Source organism: Ursus maritimus, unplaced genomic scaffold (assembly GCF_017311325.1).
Source record: "Ursus maritimus isolate PB19 unplaced genomic scaffold, ASM1731132v1 scaffold_26, whole genome shotgun sequence".
NCBI lineage: Eukaryota > Metazoa > Chordata > Mammalia > Carnivora > Ursidae > Ursus > Ursus maritimus.
This window is the reverse complement of record NW_024425119.1, coordinates 15,127,205-15,151,072: the sequence shown is the minus strand read 5'-3', so window position 1 is coordinate 15,151,072 and position 23,868 is coordinate 15,127,205. Positions and strand designations below refer to the sequence as shown.

Here is a 23,868-nt window from a genome sequence, read left to right as displayed (position 1 = left end):
CAAGAGAAAGGATAAAAACTGTATATTCATTTCAATAGATGCAGAAAAAGCATTTGACAAAGTACAACATCGATGTACGATAAAAAGCCCTCAACAAAGTAGGTTTAGAGGGAACACACCTCAATATAACTAAAGCCGTATATGAAAAATCCACAGCTAACAACGTCACACTCAACTGTGAAAAATGGAGATTTCCCCTAAAATCAAGAACAAGACAAGATGTCCACTGTTATTACTTTTATTCAACATACTACTTGTAAGTCCTAGCCACAGCAATTCAGACAAAAATAAATAAATAGAAGGCATCCAAAGGCATAAGAAGAACTTCTATTATTTGCAGATGACATGATACTATATATAGAAAAACCCTGGAGCTCCTGTGTGGCTCAGTGGGTTAAGCATCTGGCTCTAGGTTTCGGTTCAGGTCATGGTCTCAGGGTTGTGGGATCCAGCCCCATGTTGGGCTGCACACTCAGCAGAGTCCGCTCGAGATTCTCTCCCTCTCCCTCCCCCTTTGTCCCACCCCTCTGCTTGCTGCACACGCACATGCTCTCTCTCTAATAAATAAAGTCTTTTTTTTAAAAAAAGAAAGAAAAACCTAAAGATTCCACCAAAAAACTGCTAGAACTGATAAATTCAGTAAGCTCACAGGATACGAAATCGATGTACAGAAATCTGTTGTATTTCTATTTCACTAATAATGAAGGAGCAAAAAAAGAAATTAAGAAAACAATTCCATTTACAACTGCACCAAAAATAATAAAATATCTACGAATAACCATAACCAAGAAAGTGAAAGATCTATACTCTGCAAACTAAAAACACCAATGAAAGAAACTGAAGATGACACAAACAAATGGAAAGATATTTCATGCTCATGAATTGGAAGAACAAATACTGTTAAAATGTCCATACTAACCAAAGTAATCTACAGATTTAATGCAATCCCTATCAAAATACCAACAGTATTTTTCACAAAACTAGAACAAACAATCCTAAAATTTGTATGGAACCACAAAGACCCCAAATAGCCAAAGCAATCTTGGAAAAGAAGAACAAAACTGGAGCCATCACAATCTCAAATTTCAAAATATACTACCAAAGCTGTAGTAATTGAAACAGTATGGTGCTGGCACAAAATCTGACATATAGATTAATGGAACAGAAGAGAGATCCCAGAAATAAGCCCACAATTATATGGTCAATTAATCTTCAATAAAGAAGGCAAGAATATGCAATGGGAAAAAGACAGTCTCTTCAACAAATGGTGCTGGGAAAACTGGACAGTACATGCATAAGAATGAAGCTGGACCACTTTCTTACACCATATACAAAAATAAACTCAAAATGGATTAAATGTGAAATGTGAAATCATAAAAATCCTGCAAGAGAGGACAGGCAGTAATTTCTCTGACATCGGCTATAGCAACATCTTCCTAGATATGTCTCTTGAGGCAAGAAAAACAAAAGCAAAAATAAACTATTGAGACTACATCAAAATAAAAAGCTTCTCTACAGCAAAGGAAACAATCAACAAAATTAAGACAACCTACTGAATGAGGGGCGCCTGGGTGGCACAGCGGTTAAGCGTCTGCCTTCGGCTCAGGGCGTGATCACGGCGTTCTGGGATCGAGCCCCACATCAGGCTCCTCCGCTGGAAGCCTGCTTCTTCCTCTCCCACTCCCCCTGCTTGTGTTCCCTCTCTCACTGGCTGTCTCTATCTCTGTTGAATAAATAAATAAAATCTTTAAAAAAATAAAAAATAAATAAAAAAAAAAAGACAACCTACTGAATGGGAGAAGATATTTGCAAATGATATATCCAATAAGGGTTAATATCCAAAATATACAAAGAATTTACACAATTCAACACCAAAAAATAATCCAATTAAAAATGGACAGGAAACATAAACAGATGTTCTCCAAAGAACACACACAGGTGGACAAAAGATACATGAAAAGATGTTCAACATCACTCATCATAGGGGAAAATGCAAATCAAAACCAGAATGAGATACCAACTCACACCTGTCAGGATGACTAAAATAAAAAACAGAAGAAACTACATGTGTTAGCAAGGATGTGGAGAAATAGGAACCTTGTGCACTGTGGTAGGAATGCAAACTGGTGTAGCCACTTGGAAAAACAGTATGGAGGTTCCTCAGAAAAGTAAAAATAGAATTACTATATGATCCAGTAATTCCTCTCCTGGGTACTTACCCAAAGAATGCAGAAACTCTAATTTGAAAAGATATACGCACCCCTATGTTTACTGCAGCATTATTTACAATAGCCAAATTACAGAAGCAGCCCAAGTGTCCAACAATAGATGAATGGATAAAGATGATGTGATAGGGGAGCCTAGGTGGCTCAGTCGTTAAGTGTCTGCCTTCGGCTCAGGGCGTGATCCCGGCGTTCTGGGATCGAGCCCCACATCAGGCTCCTTGGCTGGGAGCCTGCTTCTTCCTCTCCCACTCCCCCTGCTTGTGTTCCCTCTCTCGCTGGCTGTTTCTCTCTCTGTCAAATAAATAAATAAAATCTTAAAAAAAAATTATTTGATACACACACACACACACACACACACACACACACACACACACTGGAATATTACTCAACCATAAAAAAGAATAAAATCTTCCCATGTTCAACAACATGGATGGAGTTAGAGAGTATAATCTACGGTATACACGCACACACATACACACACATATATATGGTCAATAAAAATAAAATAATACTTTAAAAGGGAAGAGAGGGGAAGCATTTTATAATTAATCAAGACAATATCAGCAGGCTCTATGTTGTACAACAAAAGGGCGTGGTTTTCATTTCTCTTGTTCTTTCAAGGGGATCTTCTCAAAGGATCTGCTGACCAAAAAACTCATGTGTGAGAGTTTGAGCCCAAGATTAAAACCAAAGAGCCAACTCCTTCTCAGTGTTTATAAACTATTGATATTTATAAATTCCTTTGTCACTCTAATAATTCCCCCAAGAGATTTGCTGCCAGGGACACATCTAACATTAAGGGTCACTGATTGTCTCCCAGTAATTCTCTATGTTCCATTCTGCTATTTCATTTCCCTCTATTGCAGCAATGTCATTAGAAACCATTATATACCTAAATGAGGCAGTTTTTCCTTTTTCACAGTCCATCCAGACTTATATTCAAGACTTAACATACGGACCTCCACCGTGACTGAAATATCACTGTATTCCATATGCTTTGCTTTATAAGAATAAGAGAAAGTATCTTAGAAGTAAGAAGACAAAAAGTTCTTTATAGTTTCTTTTTTTTTTAATATTTTATTTATTTATTTGAGAGAGACAGCATAAGTGAATGGGGCAGAGGGAGAGGGAGAGGCAGACTCCCCACTGAGCAGGGAGCCTGACTTGGGCCTCTATCCGTGGGATCATCATGACCTGAACCAAAGGCAGATGCTTAACTAACTGAGCCACCCAGGTGCCCCTTTACAGTTTCTTTTACTGTCTAACTGGACTAACCTTCACCTTTATGAAATAAACTCACTCTGTCTACCTAAATCAAGTATTGGTTATTCAGTCTCTATCTATGCCTGTGACTTTGGCAGGCAAAGCAAGTTAGGGATCTACATGGGTTTCATATATGCCTCTCAAATTCGAAACACACACACACACACACACACACACCACATTTACATACCAAACATTGCTGTGAATTAATCCTTAAACTGACAATATCCTTCAAAACCGTCACCTAGGGGTGCCTGGGTGGCACAGCGGTTAAGCGTCTGCCTTCGGCTCAGGGCGTGATCCCGGCGTTATGGGATCGAGCCCCACATCAGGCTCCTCTGCTATGAGCCTGCTTCTTCCTCTCCCACTCCCCCTGCTTGTGTTCCCTCTCTTGCTGGCTGTCTCTATCTCTGTCAAATAAATAAATAACATCTTAAAAAAAAAAAAAAACCTAAAGATCACTTCTTCCATGCTTTTCAAATTAACATCTTAAATAAAACTGCTAATAGACAAAATTTCCCACATCACAAGACATTTCATTGCCAAGATCTTGGTTTTACTCCTTTATATTCTCATGAAGATACACCATAAGACTTACTAAACCATGTCTGGATTTCCAAATACACAGTCTTTCGATTTAACATACTGCGGGAAAACTTCTGATGAGAATTTCCCCAAGCCCCTAAATGTGCCTAGTGTTCAGAAAGAAACATTAGACCTCAGAGAAATTCACCAAGAAGCTAGACAACTGTGGCCCCCTGTTGGGTAAAGATCCAACTCTCAGTCCTTTGAGAAGATTTGATCAATTACTCCAGGAGCTAAGAGCTGCCAAGAAAATCTATTTAACTCCTTCCTCTCAATGAGAAAGCTGATGACAGCCTTTCCTAAATTAAAATTTGAAAATGTCCAAAAATGCCCTGTTACTTAATGAGTTTCTACCATACGGCAACAGAAAAGCTTATTCATAAAGCTGCCACCTGTGCCAGATGCTGTGCTAGCCATTACAAGTCAGAGTCTGTAGGGATACTTACGTGCGAAAACAAACCTGCACATAATTCACCCCATCGAAATATCAAAAACATAATTTAAATGCTACAGAATAGAATGAACAAAATAATAAAATCCATTTCATTTAAACTTAAATAAGCACATTAAGCCAAGAAAATAAAAAATTAGCATGTTAATGAAACCTAGAATTTATATAAAATCTATTCTTATTTTTCCTGAAACCTATTGCCCCACTTTCACTGCCCAGTATTCAATGTCTTTCTGCTCCCACCACACACTATCCACCCTAAATCTCATTTCAGGAAAAACCTATTATTAGTCATTTGCACTTTATTCATGATTTTAAGGTAATATATGACCTGTCCCAGGAATATTTACTTTTAAGTTTTACCTCTATGGTAAGATATAGTAAACTATGAATGACAAGTTTTATAAAGGATGTTAAATTATTTCCAAAAGTTTGTGAATTTTTATTATCCCTGATACTTAACCTTTTAGGCAAATATTTTTTAAATGACCTACTGAGAATCATAATTCTGATATGCTAAAATGTGTATATTTGAATTTTGAAACCCATGTCTACTTTTATAAAAAAATATTGCTATTCTCAGTTGAATGGCATACAAGTACTTGTCTGTGATGATTTACCTAAAATGGTCATATTGTGGCACTAAGGAGACTTACTGAATGAACACCTACTCCATAGTCTGGGTATTGATCAATTTTCACAGGTGCTGATCACAGGAAAAAAAATTAGAAAAATGAAAGAATATGGGATGACTATTCCCATCTGGGAAAAAAAATACAGTGATATCTACCTTTTATCACATTTCGATAAGAAGGAAAGCAAATCACTATAAAGGTATTGGGTACATATCTAGTTTCAACTCCCATTACATTCCAGCATACACTGGGGCTCCAACTGCTCTAGACCCTTTGAATCTCTTCCTCATAATCCCATGTTATAATCTAGTCAACAAATACCCTTGTTCACAAATGAGTTACTCTTTAGCTTTAAGGTCAGAACTTTCCAACATTCCCTACTCTATCCATGTAAAGGGAAGAGCAAATAATTCTCATTGTGGCTTACTATGTTCCAGGCACCATGCCACTTGCTCTACTTGTAATACCTCATTTAATCTTCACAATTATTCTATGACCTAGATTTTATCCACCACCTTATTTTAGATGTGCAAACTCAAAAATCATAGATGGATGAATCAGGATCTGAATCCCAGGCAGTCTGACTTCAAAGTCCAACTTCCTTTCCCCCTCCAAAAGCTCTATTTAATTAAATGGGTAAACATCTCAAGCATAGATTTGTTTGTAGAAAATTTTAATCCGGGTCATCTAGAACTGCAGAACCAAATTCTCAAACTTGAATAAGAGATCATCCTTTGAACTACGTGAACTAAGTGAAAAGCCAAAGTGAAATAAATTTTGAAAGAAAAAGAAAAATTTTTAAAAGACAAATATTTCTAGTAGACTACCATACGTATTACACAAGCCTTAAATCACCTCCTCCCTACCTTTTGATTTGCAGAAAATATCAAATGCTTTCCAGATCCCTACTTAGCACCGTCTCATGCTCTCTGGTAATGCCTTTATCTGTGTTCAAAAATATATTTAAACACACGCAGAAGGAGCTTGGCATGTAGGTGTACCCCTAAAGCAGCAGGCATCTAACATGTGCTAAAATACCCTGCCTGTAAGCAGACAGGGCTCGAGTTGATATTGTCTTCCAAAACAAACAAACAAACCCCCGCTACATTATGGAGCACAATGATTGCCAACACTGCCTGCGAATATCTGTTCCAAACGGAATTCACCACCTGCTGGGTGCTGATTCAAAACACCGCTTCCCCCAGCACCTCATCTCCTTCTGCAATTTCTCCTCAGGAAGTTCTTTCATGGCACAGATTTTGACAAGGTGGCTGATTTTCCCAGTGCGTTCAGATGCTCTGTGACAAGTCATCAGAAACTTTAAAGCCCCACCACCCCTCCTTTTACAAAGTCATTAGATGTGCCAACTCCGAAGTTCGTCTGAGTGAGGTCTATGATAACAACTTGGCGGCCATGTTCATCTGGAAGCATTCCTCCTGGTGGGGCACCGCAGGAACACTGGGCTTCCTGCAGCCTGCTCCTCGGGGGCTGGGGGAACCTGAAGCAGCTGTGGAAGGCATGTAACTGTGTCAGCTCTCTAGGGAAGCTGGGTCTTGTCCAATTTTCACAGATAAGGCTATTCCTGTCTGCAGGCAGGATTTAACAACCACAGAGAAGGCTGAGAGACTTGACTTAAGGTCAACTAGACAAAACACAGAGCGGCCGTAAGAGAAATGGTGGGATTTCAGGTATAGCAATAAGGCTCCCATCACCCAATATTCCCTATGGGTAAATATTTCCAATTACACAATTCATGTATCACTCCCTGGTACTTATTTAAGCTAGCTTTCCCAGGAAAAGGTGGCTCTTGATGCCATCAATCTCTCAAACATGAGTGGGAAGTGAATTTTCTGTTCTCCCAGACAGTGTTTAAAACAAGGGGAAGGGTACCCTGAAAGTAGACCAATCAGAGGGTGTGGAAGGTGTGCAACAAGAGGCTGGTGCACCCAGAGGCAAGACCTCCCCTGCCTCACAGGGAGTATCCCTGACACCGGCTGATTCTCAGTTACTCAGGGATTAATGATCCCAACAGGTTGATCTAGGCCCCTGGCTTTTTCCCGTTCTCACTGCTTGCCCATGGCATGTCTAACATATAGTCCAAAATGCAAATACACAGAGTTGAATTTTAAAGTAATCATTTTTGCTTTAGAATTCCCCTAAGAGGAAGAATGAACAGGAAATTTAAAAATTATTAATTAAAATAACATTTGGAAATTACCTATAGATATCCTACCTCCCTTCATTTTGGGTTTCGAGTTAAGACAGCAAGTGGTCATATATGGAATGTGAGGTGATACTGACAACAAAAAATATAAGTAAAAAAAATTTTTTTAAATAAGTCTATATAGAAGCAGTGTTGTTTTCAGGGGAGGAGCAGTCTCTTCAGTCACAGAGACCAGTGCTGAGTCCCAAGTCACCACTCTCTTGCTAGATGTATGACCACAAGATGCTTTACCTCTCAAAATTCAGCCCCCTGATTTGTAAAATGAGGATGAAACCTGACTACATAAAATTGTTGGGAAGAGTAAAGTACAAGCTACTCCATGTACTTAGCACAATGCCTTGCATATTGTAAGTATTCAATAAATATTAACTTTTATAATATTTATATTATCTTCATGAAGAGTATCTCCCTTTCAAAATCTTTTAAGTAAATCAATTTTAATTTTGTTAGCATGATAACAATCAAGTAGTTTTGTAACAAGAGAATGTTTTTCTAGAGATACATATCGAAGAGGGGCAAATCGGCATGATGTCATTTTGAGTTTACTTTAAGTTACTACAGCAGAAAAGGAGGGCTAGTAAAGCAAGTGTGGCAAAATTGATTTCTGTTGAAACTGGGGGACAGGCCTATGAGTTCATTACACTAATCTCTCCACTTCTGTGAATGTTTGAAAACCTTCATAATTAAAAGGTTAAAAGAATCAATTGGTCCATCAATATATATTTATTAAGAATCCTCCAGGAGCCCAATATAGAACTGGTGACATGAGATAACAGTTAACCATTGCTTAAAAAGAAAAACCAGGCAGGCATCAACTTTCCCTTTCTGGCATGTTGCCAGGAATCCAAGAACAAGGAAAGGAAAGGGCTGTGATCTGTGAATAGGGATTTCCCAGCATCCGCAATAGTGCTTATGCACACGACTCATCAGGAGAGCCCAGCAGCAGTTCTCAGACAGGGTTCCTCATTTGAACCAGAGAATAAAAAAATGATCTGAATGACTATTTTTCTCATTCCTCCCAATAGAGAACCAGTATCCTTCTGGAGGCATCAGAGAGAAGTTAATCCGTGATATATAATGAATGCCTTAGGGCAGGAAGGCTGAATTCTCATGCAGAACCCCAACTGCAGAAGGCTGCTAGAACCTCCACGCAGAACCCTCTTGCTCTTAGTTTATTTATTCATATTGCTAGTAACCTTGATGCTCTTGTCTCAAGCATATTGGAAACAGCAAATCAGAAGGTAGGAATCTCTAGAGCAGAAGAGTGATCACAGGAGAGAAATTTAAAAGTTTATTAAAAATGCACTCAGTGAACCAAAAAAGCAGAGCAGCCGGGCCTCCTAATTAGAGGCAAGTAGCTCTAAAAGCCTTAAGAGTCCATTTATACCTTTTATACTGGAAGTTAATATTTACTGAGTACTTACAATATTCAGTACTCACAAGGAGTTACATGCTTCTAACAATGATCCTCCAAGTCCCCCAAAACTCTTAAATTCTATTCAATGTACTCTCCCACAGACAGGGACTAAACCTTCAGAGTTCTACTGCTCCATGGGATGATACTGGGCAACTTTTATTCCCTTCTTTATATTTGTGAATTTTCAAAAACTTCTATAATAACTGTGTATTACCTTTGTAAGTAGACCAAAATATCTTTTAAAGATACTTAATTTTACGAAAATTTCATCCCAGGTGACATAAGTTTTAAACATTTTAAATCACTCCACAGTGATCCATTCTCCGAAGTCCACAGACAGGTATGCATCTTACAATTATTGTCCTCGGTGTTAAGGAAAATGTGATCAAAATGGTGAGAAGAAAACTTGTAGCAAAAAAAAAAAAAAAAAAATCAAAATAAGTGTTAACGGACGTCTATCAAACAAGAGGAGTAAGTTTTCATGAGAGGGGGAGAGGGATCAGGCTTGACCTTGAAGGGCAGAGGCAGGTAGAGGTAGCAGGAACAGGCCAAAGGACCCAGGATCCTCAAAGAAAGAAAGGGGAGAAGGGTTGCAATTTTCACACCAGGCAGTAAAAAAACCACTGTAAGTTCCTAGAAAAGGTGACAATTCTTCTTCATTCTTTCCAGTTAATAAACACTGATAAAAACATATTACTTACATCATGAAAAGTACTGTTCTAAGTGCAAGGAGGGATACAGAGACCTACCAAACGCAGATCCTACCCTCAAGTGGCTTATTAATAAAGTATCATTACAACATATAAACACAAGATGGAAATCAGTAAGTACCAGAAGAGAAGGCAACGGACCTCAGCAGATGAGCAATGAACAGTCCAGCAGAGGAGACAAAGAGTCTTCAGGGAGAAGGTAAAATAATGAAAACAGTATTTTTGGAAGATTACTGGAATAATGTCTACCATCTATTAGTGACTCATCAAGTTAAGGGTGATCCAACTATATTTCTCATCGAATACGGACACTAACTCTGCCACATAGGCAATTAGGTCCATTTTACAGATGAGGAAACTGACACTCAAGAGATGAAATCATTTGTCCAAGGTCATGCAGGATATGTCAGGGCTAAGATTCAAACACAGGTCTCCATGATTCCAAACCCAACTTACTTCTAGAATGCTGTTACACACAATCAGTCTAGTGAGAAACACATTTACTTAATTCAACTATTCAATATACCATCTTAACAGAACTTAACAGGCATTTCTATTCCTAGTCTTGTAAGAATTCCTCCCTGGCCAAACCCATTCACTACTTCCTGACAGCACTATTTTGCTGTCCCCACTAACTCAAGTATTTCCTTTGACTAAAGACAATGGTTATGTTAATTTGATTAAGTAGGGGTATTTCTCATGAAATGGAAGTACATCTTAAAGAAACCAAATAACCAAAATAGCAAATCTGAGAAGATAAATATAATTTGTTCTGTGTGAACAAACAATAAGAAGTTTAGCCGAATATAGATTTTCCTGGGGCAGATAAGACAGACCAGAGGTGGAGAAATTAGCTATGAGGCTACCATTGTGATTTAGGTGTGTCGTAGAACAAGCCAAGCATAGGAATAAAAGAAAAGAGAAAGGGGTGAATCCACAAGATATTTTTTACGGAAGATACAGTAAGACTATAATCAATACTCTGCCATGCAGAGGAATAAATACAAAATAAAAGGCTCTGCCTACATAAAGATTTATAAAGTCAAGATGTACACTCATGAAAACATCTAGAGAGAAAGAAAATATATAGTTATGCACTCAATCATGTCCAATCATCAGAGAAAGGGGGGAAGGGGAATGTAAACCAATCACTGGAACTTAGAGCCTCAAAAGCCAGAGAGGACTGTGATGGCCAGGAGAGGAATAAAAAGTATGAATTCCAAGCACAGGGAACACCACAGACCTACAATTCCATAGAAGAGTAATTCTAAGTAATGATCAGAAGACTCAAAGAAGTTCAGAACTGGAAGGATTCTCAGAGATCATGTGTCTGCTTTCTTGTTTAATTTTTTAAATAGACTTGATTTTTTAGGGAAGTTTTAGGTTCACAGCAAAACTGAGCAGAAGGTACAGAGATTTCCCATCTCCCTTTGCCCCCACACATGCATAGCCTCCTCCCGTTATCAACATCCCCCACCACAGCGATACAGTTGTTACAACTGATGAGCCTCCATCATATAAAGCCAGTACACTGAAGTGCCCTGCCCAAGATCACAGGGCCAGATGCAGAGGTAGGGCCAAAATGCTTAAGTCCCAATCCTATATCCTTCCCAAATAAACCACAACGCATCCAGTGAAGCACACATGGCCAAGTACAGATTCCCATCATTCATCCCATAGGATACCAAATTTCAACCCGGTCTGTACAAGTAACTACTGTCATGTACCAAAACAACTTAACTTTCTTTCGGGAGTAGAGAGAACTCTGCTTTTCTCTGGGATATCTTCGGCATTGTTAGCATCAATGTCTATCGTCTAGACTCTACATGTTAATCACTGTGTCCCACAGTTTCTCTGTATTATGCAATTATGAAGGGAATACTACAACCAATCAAACACAGTATCCATCTACAGACTGAAACTGATTTTTTTTTCAGATCTATGGAGATGTTTTCACTCATAGAAATCCATAACAGATCTTTGCCTATATGAAGAGATTTCCCACAGTATTTTAAAGTGATTATCTAAAGGTTAATAATCCAATATTGACTGGTCCATCATTTGAAACAGGGCAGCTGCATATGCTGATGATGAGCGAAGTCTGCTCTGTGTACAGCAGTGCGCTTCCCCAATGATATTTTAGTTGGATTAAGGGAAGTTTCTCAAGGGCAGGGCCTCCTAACTTCTATTGCTCTTCTGTCTTTCACAAAGACATGAAAAATACAGAGTATACAGTAGATACTCTCTCTCTCTCTCTCTGTATATATATATATACACCTGTGAATAAAAGAATTTGAATTATAATAATGATTGTATCCTGAAGAGTCAAAAGTTGAAAAAGAAAAAAAGGAAAATAGGGGCAGCTGGGTTAAGCGTCGGTTAAGCGTCCAACTCTTGATCTTGGCTCAGGTCTTGATCTCAGGGTCCTGAGCTCAAGCCCAGCATGGGGCTCCATGCTGGGTGTGGAGCTTACTTAAAAAAAAAAAAAAAAAAAAAAAAGGAAAATAAACTCTGCTTATAAAGATAGAAGACTAAGATACGTTTCTTGTTTCTTCTTCGGAAAACTATCAGAAGCACTGAAGTTTCTCCCTACATACTAAAGAGAAAAAAATAATCTCCCTCAACACATCAAAACATACAGAGCTTGAGCTCCTATGCCAAATACAAATATAATGAGAATTGTCACAACCTACCTTCCCACTGAATTCACAAAACAGAATTAATAATCTTCAAGGAAACATCAATATGTTCTTTCCTTCCACCAGGAAATTAACTATACCACTCCTTCTGGTAGATCATCTCGCATCTTCAGGTAATGAGAAATCTTTAGGGTCTGTCCGCTCCAGGGTCTGAGACCATGGAGAAGATACACTCATGTCAATTTCCAAAATCACCATGAAGAGCACTGATATTTCCCATTAGTCACTGGCATTATTTGAATAAAACATACTCCTTTTCAGACACAATGCACTTTTCAGTTATATGCAACTATTTAACTGCCTAACCCCCCTGATTTTTCCAAGATGCCTTCATGTACATTTCTTCACTTCCTGCAATCAAAAAAGAAAAGGCTAATTTCTCCTCAAATTTACTTACAGAAATGTTGCTAACCAAATATAAAAATATGATAAAGTAATTAAACGTAAAAGTGACAGAGAAGATCTGTCAAAAATGATACACTGTCACTGAAGATTCTCTGAATCTCTAATTAATCTGGGTCACTCTACAATTTCCTGAAGGGTTCGGAATCTGAAGTGTTCATAGTAACCCTCTGGGGAGCTTGTAAAAATGCAGATTCCTGGGCTCCTCCCCCTGCTATGGGTAGTTAAAGCTACTGAGGGGTTCGAAAATGTTCATTCAAGGATCTCAACATCAGAGATGAGCGGTCTGCATACCTTAAGTATGCCGGACCCCTAGTTTTGTGTCAAATGTTAAATCTGAATGAAATTTCACACACACACACACTCAATCTCTCTTTCTCTCTCTCTCTCCTACCTTGTGGCCATGGGGGCGGGAGTGTGTCCACCAGGTGTTCACTTGAAAAGCTTATTCAAATCTGGATTACAAGAGTAGTTAATTCGGATATTCTTACCAGACTCTAAAGACCACGATCTTGACATCATTAACCACATTCCAAAAGAACCAAAGCACCAGTAAGTGGCACTCTTTTAGGAAGTAATTACCAGAAGCTACTCTTATCTCAGACTTTGCTTTAGGGGAGGAAGACCTGACTATACAAAAAGAGTCAGAAGTTGCAGTCAGTGTCTCAACATTTTAAAAATTCTGTATAGTTTGCTGGAGCTGAGATGAAACATTTATCCTTCTCTTGCAACCACTTTGGTTTCCAGGGGACTGACTTACAGCTGAGGCAGGCTGACGAGAGGTACATCCGTTAGACACACACACAACACACACCAAAGTTAACTGAAAAATTTCAAAGTGCCTTTTTATGCCTTTAACTCAAAGACGAACACATTTCAAGGTGACCCAATCCTCAAGTGACAGACAGTGTTTTAAAACGGCCAGAGCTCTCCACTTAAACAATTTCTAGTGACATGTTTAAATCGCATCCTCAAGGGCTCTATCTGCTGTCCTATTTACTAGTCTTTCTTTCCTGGCAGAGGCATCCCATTTTAAGTGAGTGCTTGAAGTTCATCTTCCTTCCTAACAATTAAAATCTACAGGGCTTAGATGCTTAAAAAATTTTTTTAACTTAGGAGGCACCATGGAGGACTTTCAATTATTTAATTATATGACCAACCCCAATTATTACTTTAGCTTTTTTTTTTTCTATTTATCAGAACAGTAGCAGAATAATAAAAGACAACCTCAACACTCACGTTCACAAAGAGTAGAAGACATATAAGGTAAAAATCAAAACACTCATAAAAGGATGCGCAATTTAAAATCTAAAAATGCACATAACTGTTATATTGACTGTGTCTGCATTTCATACACAGAAGATGAAGGACTGTTTTTTTTCTTCACTAAAATATTACTCTCAGCCATTATAAGAGAATGAGAAGATTACACTAGAAATCTAAAAACTGGGCTCCTGTAGTTAACGAAACACGCCACGCTGGTTTTACTCAGTCCCTCTGCAGAAACTACTCCCTGTCAAAGATATCCTTTACCCAAAAACCTACCCTGAACTGTCTGTGAATTCCTCTCTATCCCTGCAATCTGACTACTTCTCTGTGATGATTTATAGGCCTATCTCCCTTGGCGGACTGGGAGCTCCAGGGAGAGCAGAGAACAGGTAATGCTTACTTTGACATCCCAGCCATTACCAGAAGCATCCAGGAACAAGTGCCAGGAACAGCAGGCACTCCACGTAGTTTGTTTTTTAAAAACTGTAGAAGTTTATAATATATAAAAAAAAATTATTCTGGTCCCCACTTCCCTTTCCCTTTCTTACCATTGTTTGGGGAGAGAGGTGGGGGGGGAGGTTTCATAATAGAGAGCAAGGTTTCATTATAATGAAGTAAGGTTTTCATTATAGAGAGATATAGATAGATGATAAGTAGATATAGAAGTAAGTGTGTGTGTGTGTGTGTGTGTAATACATACATTCTCTAGCCCTGCCAAGTGGGAGGCTTGGGAACAGACACTCCACTTACCATGAGCATACCAACAGCCCAGATCTGGCTTCTAAATACCATTATCCAGCAAAAGAAACACTCCTTGGAGAAATGGCTGGCTCTGGTGCTAGGGCAGGGAAAGTATAAAATAAGCCTGGAATAACCTGTGAAGCCAGAAAATGAGGGAGTACTTAAAAGTAATGGTCATGTCAAAAAGAAAGAGAAGCCAGGCTGAAGGGGCTCCCATTAGCAAAATGTGAAACAATCTGAATAGTAAATAATAATAGTAACAATTACAACCCATTGGAAAAATAAGAAACCTCAAATACCTACTAATATAAGCAAGCAAACATAAATACATTAGAAGTTTGCAGAGGAACAGGATATTTAAATAGTTTCAAAGTACCACCCCACAGGGGTGCCTGTTGGCTCAGCAGGTTAACTCTCATTCTCAGCTCAGGTCTTGATCTCAGGGTCAGGAGTTCAAGACCTGCGTTGGGCTCCATGCTAGGCCCCAAATTTTCAGTATGTATTTTCTTTCTTTCTTCTTTTTTTTTATCTTAAGATGACATCAAGAGGCAGGATTGGTTCTTAAACCTAGCAAGCCAAGGTAAGCCCAAAGACTGGAACATGAGAGCTGGGGTTTTATAAAAACACAAAGAAACAAGAAAAAGAAATTTAAAAAACCCTAAAACCCCTTTACTCAGATCACTTGGCAATCACTCCCAGGTCCCCACCCCATGATGCTCTGAGGCAAATCAGCATATCTACATAAGGAATTCCCAGGAGCACCTGGGTGGCTCAGTTGGTTGAGCGTCCAGCTCTTGGTTTCAGCTCAGGTCATGATCCCATGGGTCGTGAGATCGAGCCCCACCTTGGGCTCCATGCTCAGTGGGGAATCTGCTTGAGATTCTCTCCCTCTGCCCTTTCCCCTCTTCTCTCTCTGTTGTTCTCTTTCTCTCTCAAATGAGTAAACAAATCTTAATTAAAAAAAAAAAAGTTCCCAGAAGAAGGCTGGTTTTAACACATCATCCCAGAAAATTTCTTATGCAGTGACATCTAAACCTACTTTCCTAATCTACCAAAGATCGGATATTTCCGTTCTCTCTCAAGATAAACTTCATCTTCTCTAAAACAAACTGCAATGTTTAAGATGTGGATTATTGGGGGGGGGGACACTTGGCTGGCTCAGTTGTACATCACTCGAGTCTTCGTCTCGGGATCATGAGTTCAAGCCTCACATTAAGCATTGAGTTTACTTTAAAAAAAAGGAAAAAAAGAAAGAAAGAAAGAAAGAAAGAAAGAAAGAAAGAAAGAAAGAAAGAAAGAAAGAAAGAGGTTTAAAAAAAAAAGATATGGATTATGGTAAGAAAACAAAAAGCTTTCACAAAGACATAGGCAAAACCTCAAAGAGTCACCAGCTGTAACTTGCCTTCTCTTGTCTTACAGATTGAGTGCCTCCAACTACCACCAAGAGACAACACATGGTGGTTAAGCATGCAGCGTCAGCACCAAACCACCTACATTTGAATTCTGGCTCTGCCACATTAGCTCTCCCTAAGCTCTGCCAAACTGTTTTTTTGGCAAGTTACTTAAAACTCTCTATACCTCAGTGTATACATCTGTAAAAAGGGCATCATAATAGAATCTTCACAGGGCTGTTGTGAAGAGTAATTGAGATAACACAAAAAGTATTTAACATCGTGCCTGGCACAGAGCTAGAGCTCTATGTTAACCACTGTCTTTGTACCTAGCATCTAGGCACAGTGTCTGGCACATGGCCAGTGTTAAAGAACTACTCTCAAGCATCGTATGCTTGGCCTAACTTTAAGATTTAAAATTTCATTCCAAATATTTCTTAAAAATTGTTTAAAGATAACTTTGCAGTGGAAAAATCACCATTACCAAAATCTACATTCTGCATCAAAGTCATGCTTTCACGAGAGTGGCAAAAATGAGCTCCCTACATTCTTGGTTCTTATCTAAGTTCTTCAAGGGAAAATAAGAGTTACAATGTAAGAAGGCAGAACACTTGGTTATCACAATCCATTTAAGGTACAGTTTAGGTACATCTATCTAATTTCTTAAATAGAGAGAAATAAACGAAAAATAACTGCTTATCACATTTGCAATTATTTTCATTGTAGCTTTGGCCAGAACACTAGGTTATCACAATCCATTTAAGGTACAGTTTAGGTACATCTATCTAATTTCTTAAATAGAGAGAAATAAACGAAAAATAACTGCTTATCACATTTGCAATTATTTTCATTGTAGCTTTGGCTTGATGCCCAGGTCATGAATCAGACGTACGTCTATGAAAGCAGGAACTATCCTTGTCCATCTTGTATCCAAGGTAGTACTACCCAGTACACAATTGGTACTCAATAACTACTTTTTAAATGAATAAATGTGCTTCGTACAATACAAAATCCCACCATGGTTCTTGGCTTGGCAACTAGCCAAAGCTAATCTCCTTTATCTGTGTTTTAAACAAATAAGCTACCCTTTCTGTTTGTTCTGATCTGCGCTACAGGAAGAACCTCCACAGAGTAAAAGAATCTTTACATTCCTCAGTAACCATGGTCCTTGATCATTCCAACCGAGAATAGATGCCTAAAACCATCTCTTGTTAATGCAGTATAGGAAAGCCACAGAATTGTCCCTATCCCTCCGAATTAAAAATCAGCTTTCAATTACTTTCTTCCCATTGTTTTTCAGATATCTTTGAAATTTTTCTTTCTGTACACAAGAGCTTACAGATACACAGATACAGAGATCCTTAGAAGTCACCTAATACAACAGCCCCATATTCCGGATGCCGCCAAAGAAAATCACATTTGAAAGGAAGCCATACAGTCAACATCCTTCAGAAGCCTCTTGAGACAAAAGTGACAAATCTAATTTTTAATAATATTCAGAAAAGAGGGAGGTGTACATCCACCAGCACCTGACTTACACAGAAAGGTCTAGGTGGATGCCCCAGTTCTCCCAAACAAGGAGCAGTTCTAAATTCATTCGTTCATTCAACAGACATGTTTAACGGCCTCTGGTGTGGTGGACACTATTCTAGGTGCCTGAGATACATCAATGAACAAAAGGAAGATCACTGCCTGTACTGTACGTACATTTTAGGCAAAACTTTGGAGGTGTCTAGGAGAATACAGAAAAGAACATAGGTCCATTTTAATAGAATACATAGGGCCAGAAGCGTTCCATAGCACCATCGAGATCATCAAGCTAGTGGTTCTCCAACTGCGGTGTGCTGCAGAACCACCCAAGAGGACTGATCAATACTCAGAAGGCCCAACCCCACCCCAGAGCTTCTGATTCATTAAGATTTCAACCGGCCCTAAGAATTTGCATTTCTAATACCCTCTCATACAGCGTCAACGCTGCTAGTCCAGGCAGCAAACTTTGACAACCACTGACCTAGTTGGAAACAAATCAAGTAGCTTGGCCAGAACCACAGGCTACTCGATACCAGGCCCAGATTTAGGGTTGTTTTTTTTTTCCCTTCTGACTCCAAACTGATCAAGCTTTTATGAGGATACAGCTGTCACTTACCAACTTAAGGCAAACACTGCCCAAAGAAAAAGGTTTTTTAGCTTTATGTTTGAGTTGGAGAAAATCAGAAATGAATGTTGTAAGTATAAAATACCTTAAGCAGGCAGACAGCACTGATCACTATACACGGACACAAAAATTAACATTAAAGTTAGAGGATTTGTTCTTTCTTTCACATATCTAAATGCCATGAGAGAAAAGAATGTTTGCCCTAAAGGATTTTATCATGAGGGTGAGGTTCAGTCTCAGATGAGCCTATTTATTTAAAAAACGTCTATTAACTAAAAGTATATACACTAAAATATAAATAAGTGATGGGATTAATAATAATTTTAGTTTTTTTGTGCTATTTGTATTTTCTAAAATTTTTACAATAAACACGAATTCCTTTTGTAATAAGGGAATACATGTTAATTTCTTTAAAAGTGACAGTGTTTATTCAAAAAGACTTTTAATTAGAAAACTATAAAAGGCATCAGTTAATATACTGCATAAATTAATACTGAATGATTTTTTTTCCCTAGCACATAAATAATTCAAGTAACTTATTTTACATTTTAGGCTAAACCTCTGTCTGGATTAATCATTAATACCAGTGAAGGAAAAAGTCCTTGAAATATATCTGATTTTATTTAAACGAAAAGAATAAAACAAAACTCTTATCCTTTAAATAGCTGCAGCATAAAAATCAAATTTACTATTATTCTACCTAGCAATTGTTTTTTGTCTTTACTGTTACTTTTCGTTTTTTTTTTTTTTAAGATCTTATTTATTTATTTGACAGAGAGAGAGAGAGAGACAGCCAGCGAGAGAGGGAACACAAGCAGGGGGAGTGGGAGAGGAAGAAGCAGACTCCCAGCGGAAGAGCCCGACGTGGGGCTCAATCCCAGAACGCCAGGATCACGCCCTGAGCCGAAGGCAGACGCTCAACAACTGTGCCACCCAGGCCCCCCTTTACTGTTACTTTTCAACAAATGTATGGATGTGATGCTAATTCTTGCAAATAAAGCAAGCAAAATGTCATCTGTCAATTATACCAATTAAAAAAAGAAAGTAGGGGCGCCTGGGTGGCACAGCGGTTAAGTGTCTGCCTTCAGGTCAGGGCGTGATCCCGGCGTTATGGGATCGAGCCGCACATCAGTCTCCTCTGCTATGAGCCTGCTTCTTCCTCTCCCACTCCCCTGCTGTGTTCCCTCTCTTGCTGGCTGTCTCTCTCTGTCAAATAAATAAATAAAATCTTTAAAAAAAAATAAAAATAAAAATAAAAATAAATTAAAAAAGTAAAAATAGCTTTAATTTTATTTCTTGAAAAAAAATAAACGTCTAAGTTTTGGAAAAATAATGGGTGTATCCTCGATGTGTACAACGTTAGAGAGCCATATCCCTGAGGATACTCCATCCCTGTAGCCCATCCACCATCTTTCTGGATCACCTAATCTAGGAAATATTCCTTTATTACTAAAGTCCACATTTCAGGGATATAACTAGAGCTTAAAACATAATCTGCTAAAGGGCAATAACTAAAGGAGAATCAATATGGTGAAGAAATCAAGTGTCTTTATAGAGACACACGAGTACCATTTAACAAGAGTTCTGGACTACCTCTTCGAGTCTAGACTATTTCATTAGACTAGTCACTTTTAAAGAAAAAAAAAAGTGCCTGAATGTGTTATTTAGAATTATAACTACTTTTCTGAAAATTGGGACTTAAAACCAGAATTCTATATCATACTATTATTAACTCTTACTAGGTATCCACAAGTACCAAACACTTTAAATCCTCATTTGATTTCCAAACCGCCCTATGAAGTATAAGCATTTTACAGATTAAAAAATTGAAGCACAGAGTGATCAAGTAATTTGCCCAAAGTCACACAGCTAAATTGAAGATCCAGGATACAGATATCCGAGCTATAATACTTAGAGATCCTTAACCTTTGGCTCCAATTATGGTTCTGCTTATGTTTGAATTACAAATTATTTACATTTTAGGAAATCAGAACTAAACTTTTCTTGCCAGTCGTATTTGATAATATCAGTAAAATGAAAGATGATGAAATAATTCGGGCACTTTCACAAATCTCTGCACTACTAAAATCATACGCAATTGACAGTAAGTTACACAGTACAGACATCTAACAACTTTCCCACCAGCATGGCCATTTCAGGGTTACGGCTTGTGGTAAACTCACCTACGGAAATCAGCATTAAATCGCACAGTGGTTCGATTGAGTGGGTAAGAAAGGTTTTTATCTTGTTTTATTTGGGGTTTTTTTTGGTTTGGTTTGGTTTCGGGGGTTTGTTTTTGGTTCTGGTTTTCGGGTTTGGGTTTTTTGTGGGTTTTTTTGGTTTGGTTTATTCTTTGCAAACAGGGAGCCGGAAGGTGAACGAATTAAGCTGGAAAATGAAAAGTCGAATCCTTTCCTACGTCTTCCGCTCACCACATAAGGCCTGGGTGCCAATGTGCACAAGAGTTAAGTCTCTATGGACTGGCCTTTGCTCAGGGTGGGTGCGCACAGACCCGGCGCCGCCGCTTCCCGCCCGGACGACCATCCCCGGCGGGCGAGGGCGGGAGGCGGGAGGCGATGGAGACGGGTGGGGACGACCCGCGGGGCCCTTACCCAGCTCCGTGCCCCGGTTGCGCGCGGACATGGCGCGGGCCGCTGCAGCAGTCGCCGGCTCCTCAACGCCCAGCCCTTCCTGCTTCCCGCCCGCCCCGCAGCGTCGCCGCGTTCGCCCCGCCCCTCTCCCTCTGGGGGCGGGGCCGCGGACCTCGGTACCTCGGCGCCTCGGTCCGACCACCGCACGCTCACTTGCGGGGAGATCCTACCGCCGCTCTCCTGCACTACTCCCCCAAATGTGGGACTAGAGTACTAGCTCCCGAAATAATGCCACCAAAACCCGTTTTAAAATGTTTGAGTTGCCAAATGCACTGAATAAACGTTTAGAAACTTTTCACTGTAAGATTAAGAAACGAGATTAAGTTAACTGTCCAAGTGCAGAGAGCTCTGCAGCCTCTACCTGAAGGGCAGCACTGATCCCTTCGCAGCCAGCGAGCAAACAATGGCCCAGAGCACACTGTGACTTCTAACCTAGACCTCATGAAGAGAAGCAGCTCCGTTGCAGGGCGGGGGTAGGGCCTTAGAAGTGAGAAGTCTGGTTTCTCAGCATAGCAGGGATGGCAATTAAGGGGGACACTAGGTACATGAATTGCCTTTCTAAGCTTCATTTTCCTCATCTCTAAGAAATGACCTTGACAATTTCTTGGAGTTCTAAACTCTGAATCTGTGATAGTCACATTTTTTCAGCCTAACTTTTCTGTAACCAGGAGGTTAAAATTGTCTAGAGTCACTCAACATAGACTACTAGTCAACTCATCTCTGCTCACAATCAGAGGCACCTCCACTCTGTTGGGAGAAAGAAAACTCAGTTGTGGCTTGTCCAAGATCGAGCCAGTCCCTGTGGTAGGAGATTTTATTTTATTTTGTTAAAGATTTTATTTTTTTTGCTTGCGAGAGAGTGCGTGCGTGCAAGAGAGCGAGCGAGCAAGCAAGGGAGCAAACAGAAGCAGGGAGGAGGGGCAGAGGGAAAGGAAGAAGCGCACTCCCTGCTGAGCAGGGAACCCCCCCCCCCCAATGCTGGGCTGGATTCCAGGACCCTGGGATCATGACCTGAGCCAAAGGCAGAGGCTTAACCAACTGAGCCACCCAGGGGCCCCAGGAATCATTTTTTGTTTCAAAATATTAATCCTCCTGGTGTAAAACATAGTAGATACTAAAGAAATGTTTTCCCCTAGTCTGCATTTTCAATTGCCATTTTGTTGTTTCTCCTTCTGGAAGATTACATCTATGTGCCCCACCCCTCTACCCTTAGTCTCAAAGAAGAAAAGGCAGCTCAGTTAATAATTCCACTAAATTAGAACTACTAAAAACATAACATTTTAAATTATAAATCATGGCACCTATTTACCATACTATTTTATAGCCATTAAAAAGAATGTGTTAACTTTATTTACTGGTAGGAAAAATTCTCAAGACAATTTACTGACCACACTCAATCCTGGTTTCTTGGGCGAAACCTGTGGATGATACTAAAACTGAGAAGTAATGATACACAAGTGAAATGACTAAAAACTAGAAGGGAATTCAGTTACCATGACCTACTGCACAGTAGGACACAAAGAGGAGGCTCTATAGCAAGAATGGAATGGGAAACAGTGAGTGGAGATGAGACCATCATACAAGCTGGACTCTCCTGGGTAAGTGGGCCTCAGGTTGCATTTGGCTGTACATGGGCAAAGGGTTTGAATGGATTCCTACCATGTCTGATTCTTCAGTGAACAGGATGATCTGCTGCATGGGGGATAACTGGAAAATTATCTTCCTGGTGTGGTAAGATTTGGTGCTAATTTAGGGCCTTGTTTCAACAACTTTTGAGCACTTAGCGTAACAAGCTCTTTTCTAGGCAAAGGGTAGTATTGTTGAAGATGAAAAATAAGCAAGATAATTTCAGATAGTGATAAGAATTATGAATAAAATAAAGGCAAAATAATAAGAAACAGGAGAAGGGATACAGGAGGACTTGAGACCCAAATCACAAGAAAGGGTTAGCCATGCAAATATTAGGTAAGAGTGGACCAAGTAGCAGCAAGCCAAGTGAAAAGGCCTTGGGATAGAAATGAAGCCACCATGGCTACAGCAGTGTAAGCAAACAAAGGAAAAATGAAGAGGTCACAGAAGGCAGAAGTCTGATCATAAAAAAAAGTGGTATAAAGGGAAGCCACTATGGATTTAAATAAGGCAGTCCCTTGGCCTCTTCAAATCCTAAAGCAATCACCTTTCCTGCCATGTAGAGGGTAGATGGGATGAGGGCAGGGTAGGGGGAGTGAGGACAAGAAGGGCAGTCAGCAAGGCATGGCAATAGTGTCAAGCGAAAAACAGAGAGCCTGGCCTATGGAGGAACAATGGAGAAGAGGCAAGGCAGATTCAGAAGAGTCCACAAGATTTGTGTATAAACTAGAAATGGGGATGAGAATGGACTCAAGGACTTTCATTTTTTAAAAAGATTTTACTTATTTATTCTAGAGAGAGGGAGAGAGCAAGAGAGTGGGAGAAGCATGAGCAAGAGACGGGCAGAGAGAGAATCTCAAACAGACTCCGTACTGAGCACAGAGCCTGACGAGGGACTCAATCCCAGGACCCTGAGATCATGACCTGAGCCAAAACCAAGAGTTGGCCGCTTAACCAACTGAGCCACCCAGGTGCCCCTTCAAACTAAAAGGACTTCTCTTTAGTTTGAACAAGTAATAGGTAGTGCGGGTTGCTGGAGTAAGTAGTAGGTTGAGAGAGAGATTGGTTTGGCTGAAAAATTAAGACTTGTTTTAAAAAAAGTATGACTGAGAGACTTAAGGCACAACACTCAACTAAGCCATTAAACTCTGGTGCTCAGGAGGACAGAATGGATATACCAGAAAATAATGAATGCCATAATAATAGATCCCCCCCTCCTTGGAGAGATGAACTCAGAAGTACAGCCCAGCAGAAAAGGAGGAACTGGCAAATACAGGAGCAATAAAAAAAGTGTAAGGAAAACTAGGAGTGTGGTTTCATAGAAATGAAAAAAATGTATTTCAGAAACAAGTCAGGGGGGCCTGGGTGGCTCAGTGGGTTAAGTGTCTGCCTTGGTTCAGGTCATGATCCCAGAGTCCTGG

General features: G+C 39.5%; 1 protein-coding gene across 1 annotated transcript in view; it reads right to left on the bottom strand.

The window, feature by feature from the left end:
- The window catches only part of DERA (deoxyribose-phosphate aldolase), a 112,897-nt gene extending 91,934 nt beyond the window's left edge, over positions 1-20,963 (bottom strand). The window contains exon 1 of the mRNA XM_040642194.1: positions 20,780-20,963. Within this exon, the coding sequence (XP_040498128.1) occupies positions 20,780-20,810 (31 nt within the window). The 5' untranslated portion in view covers positions 20,811-20,963. The remainder of the gene's footprint in view (positions 1-20,779) is intronic.
- Positions 20,964-23,868: the final 2,905 nt, after the last annotated feature.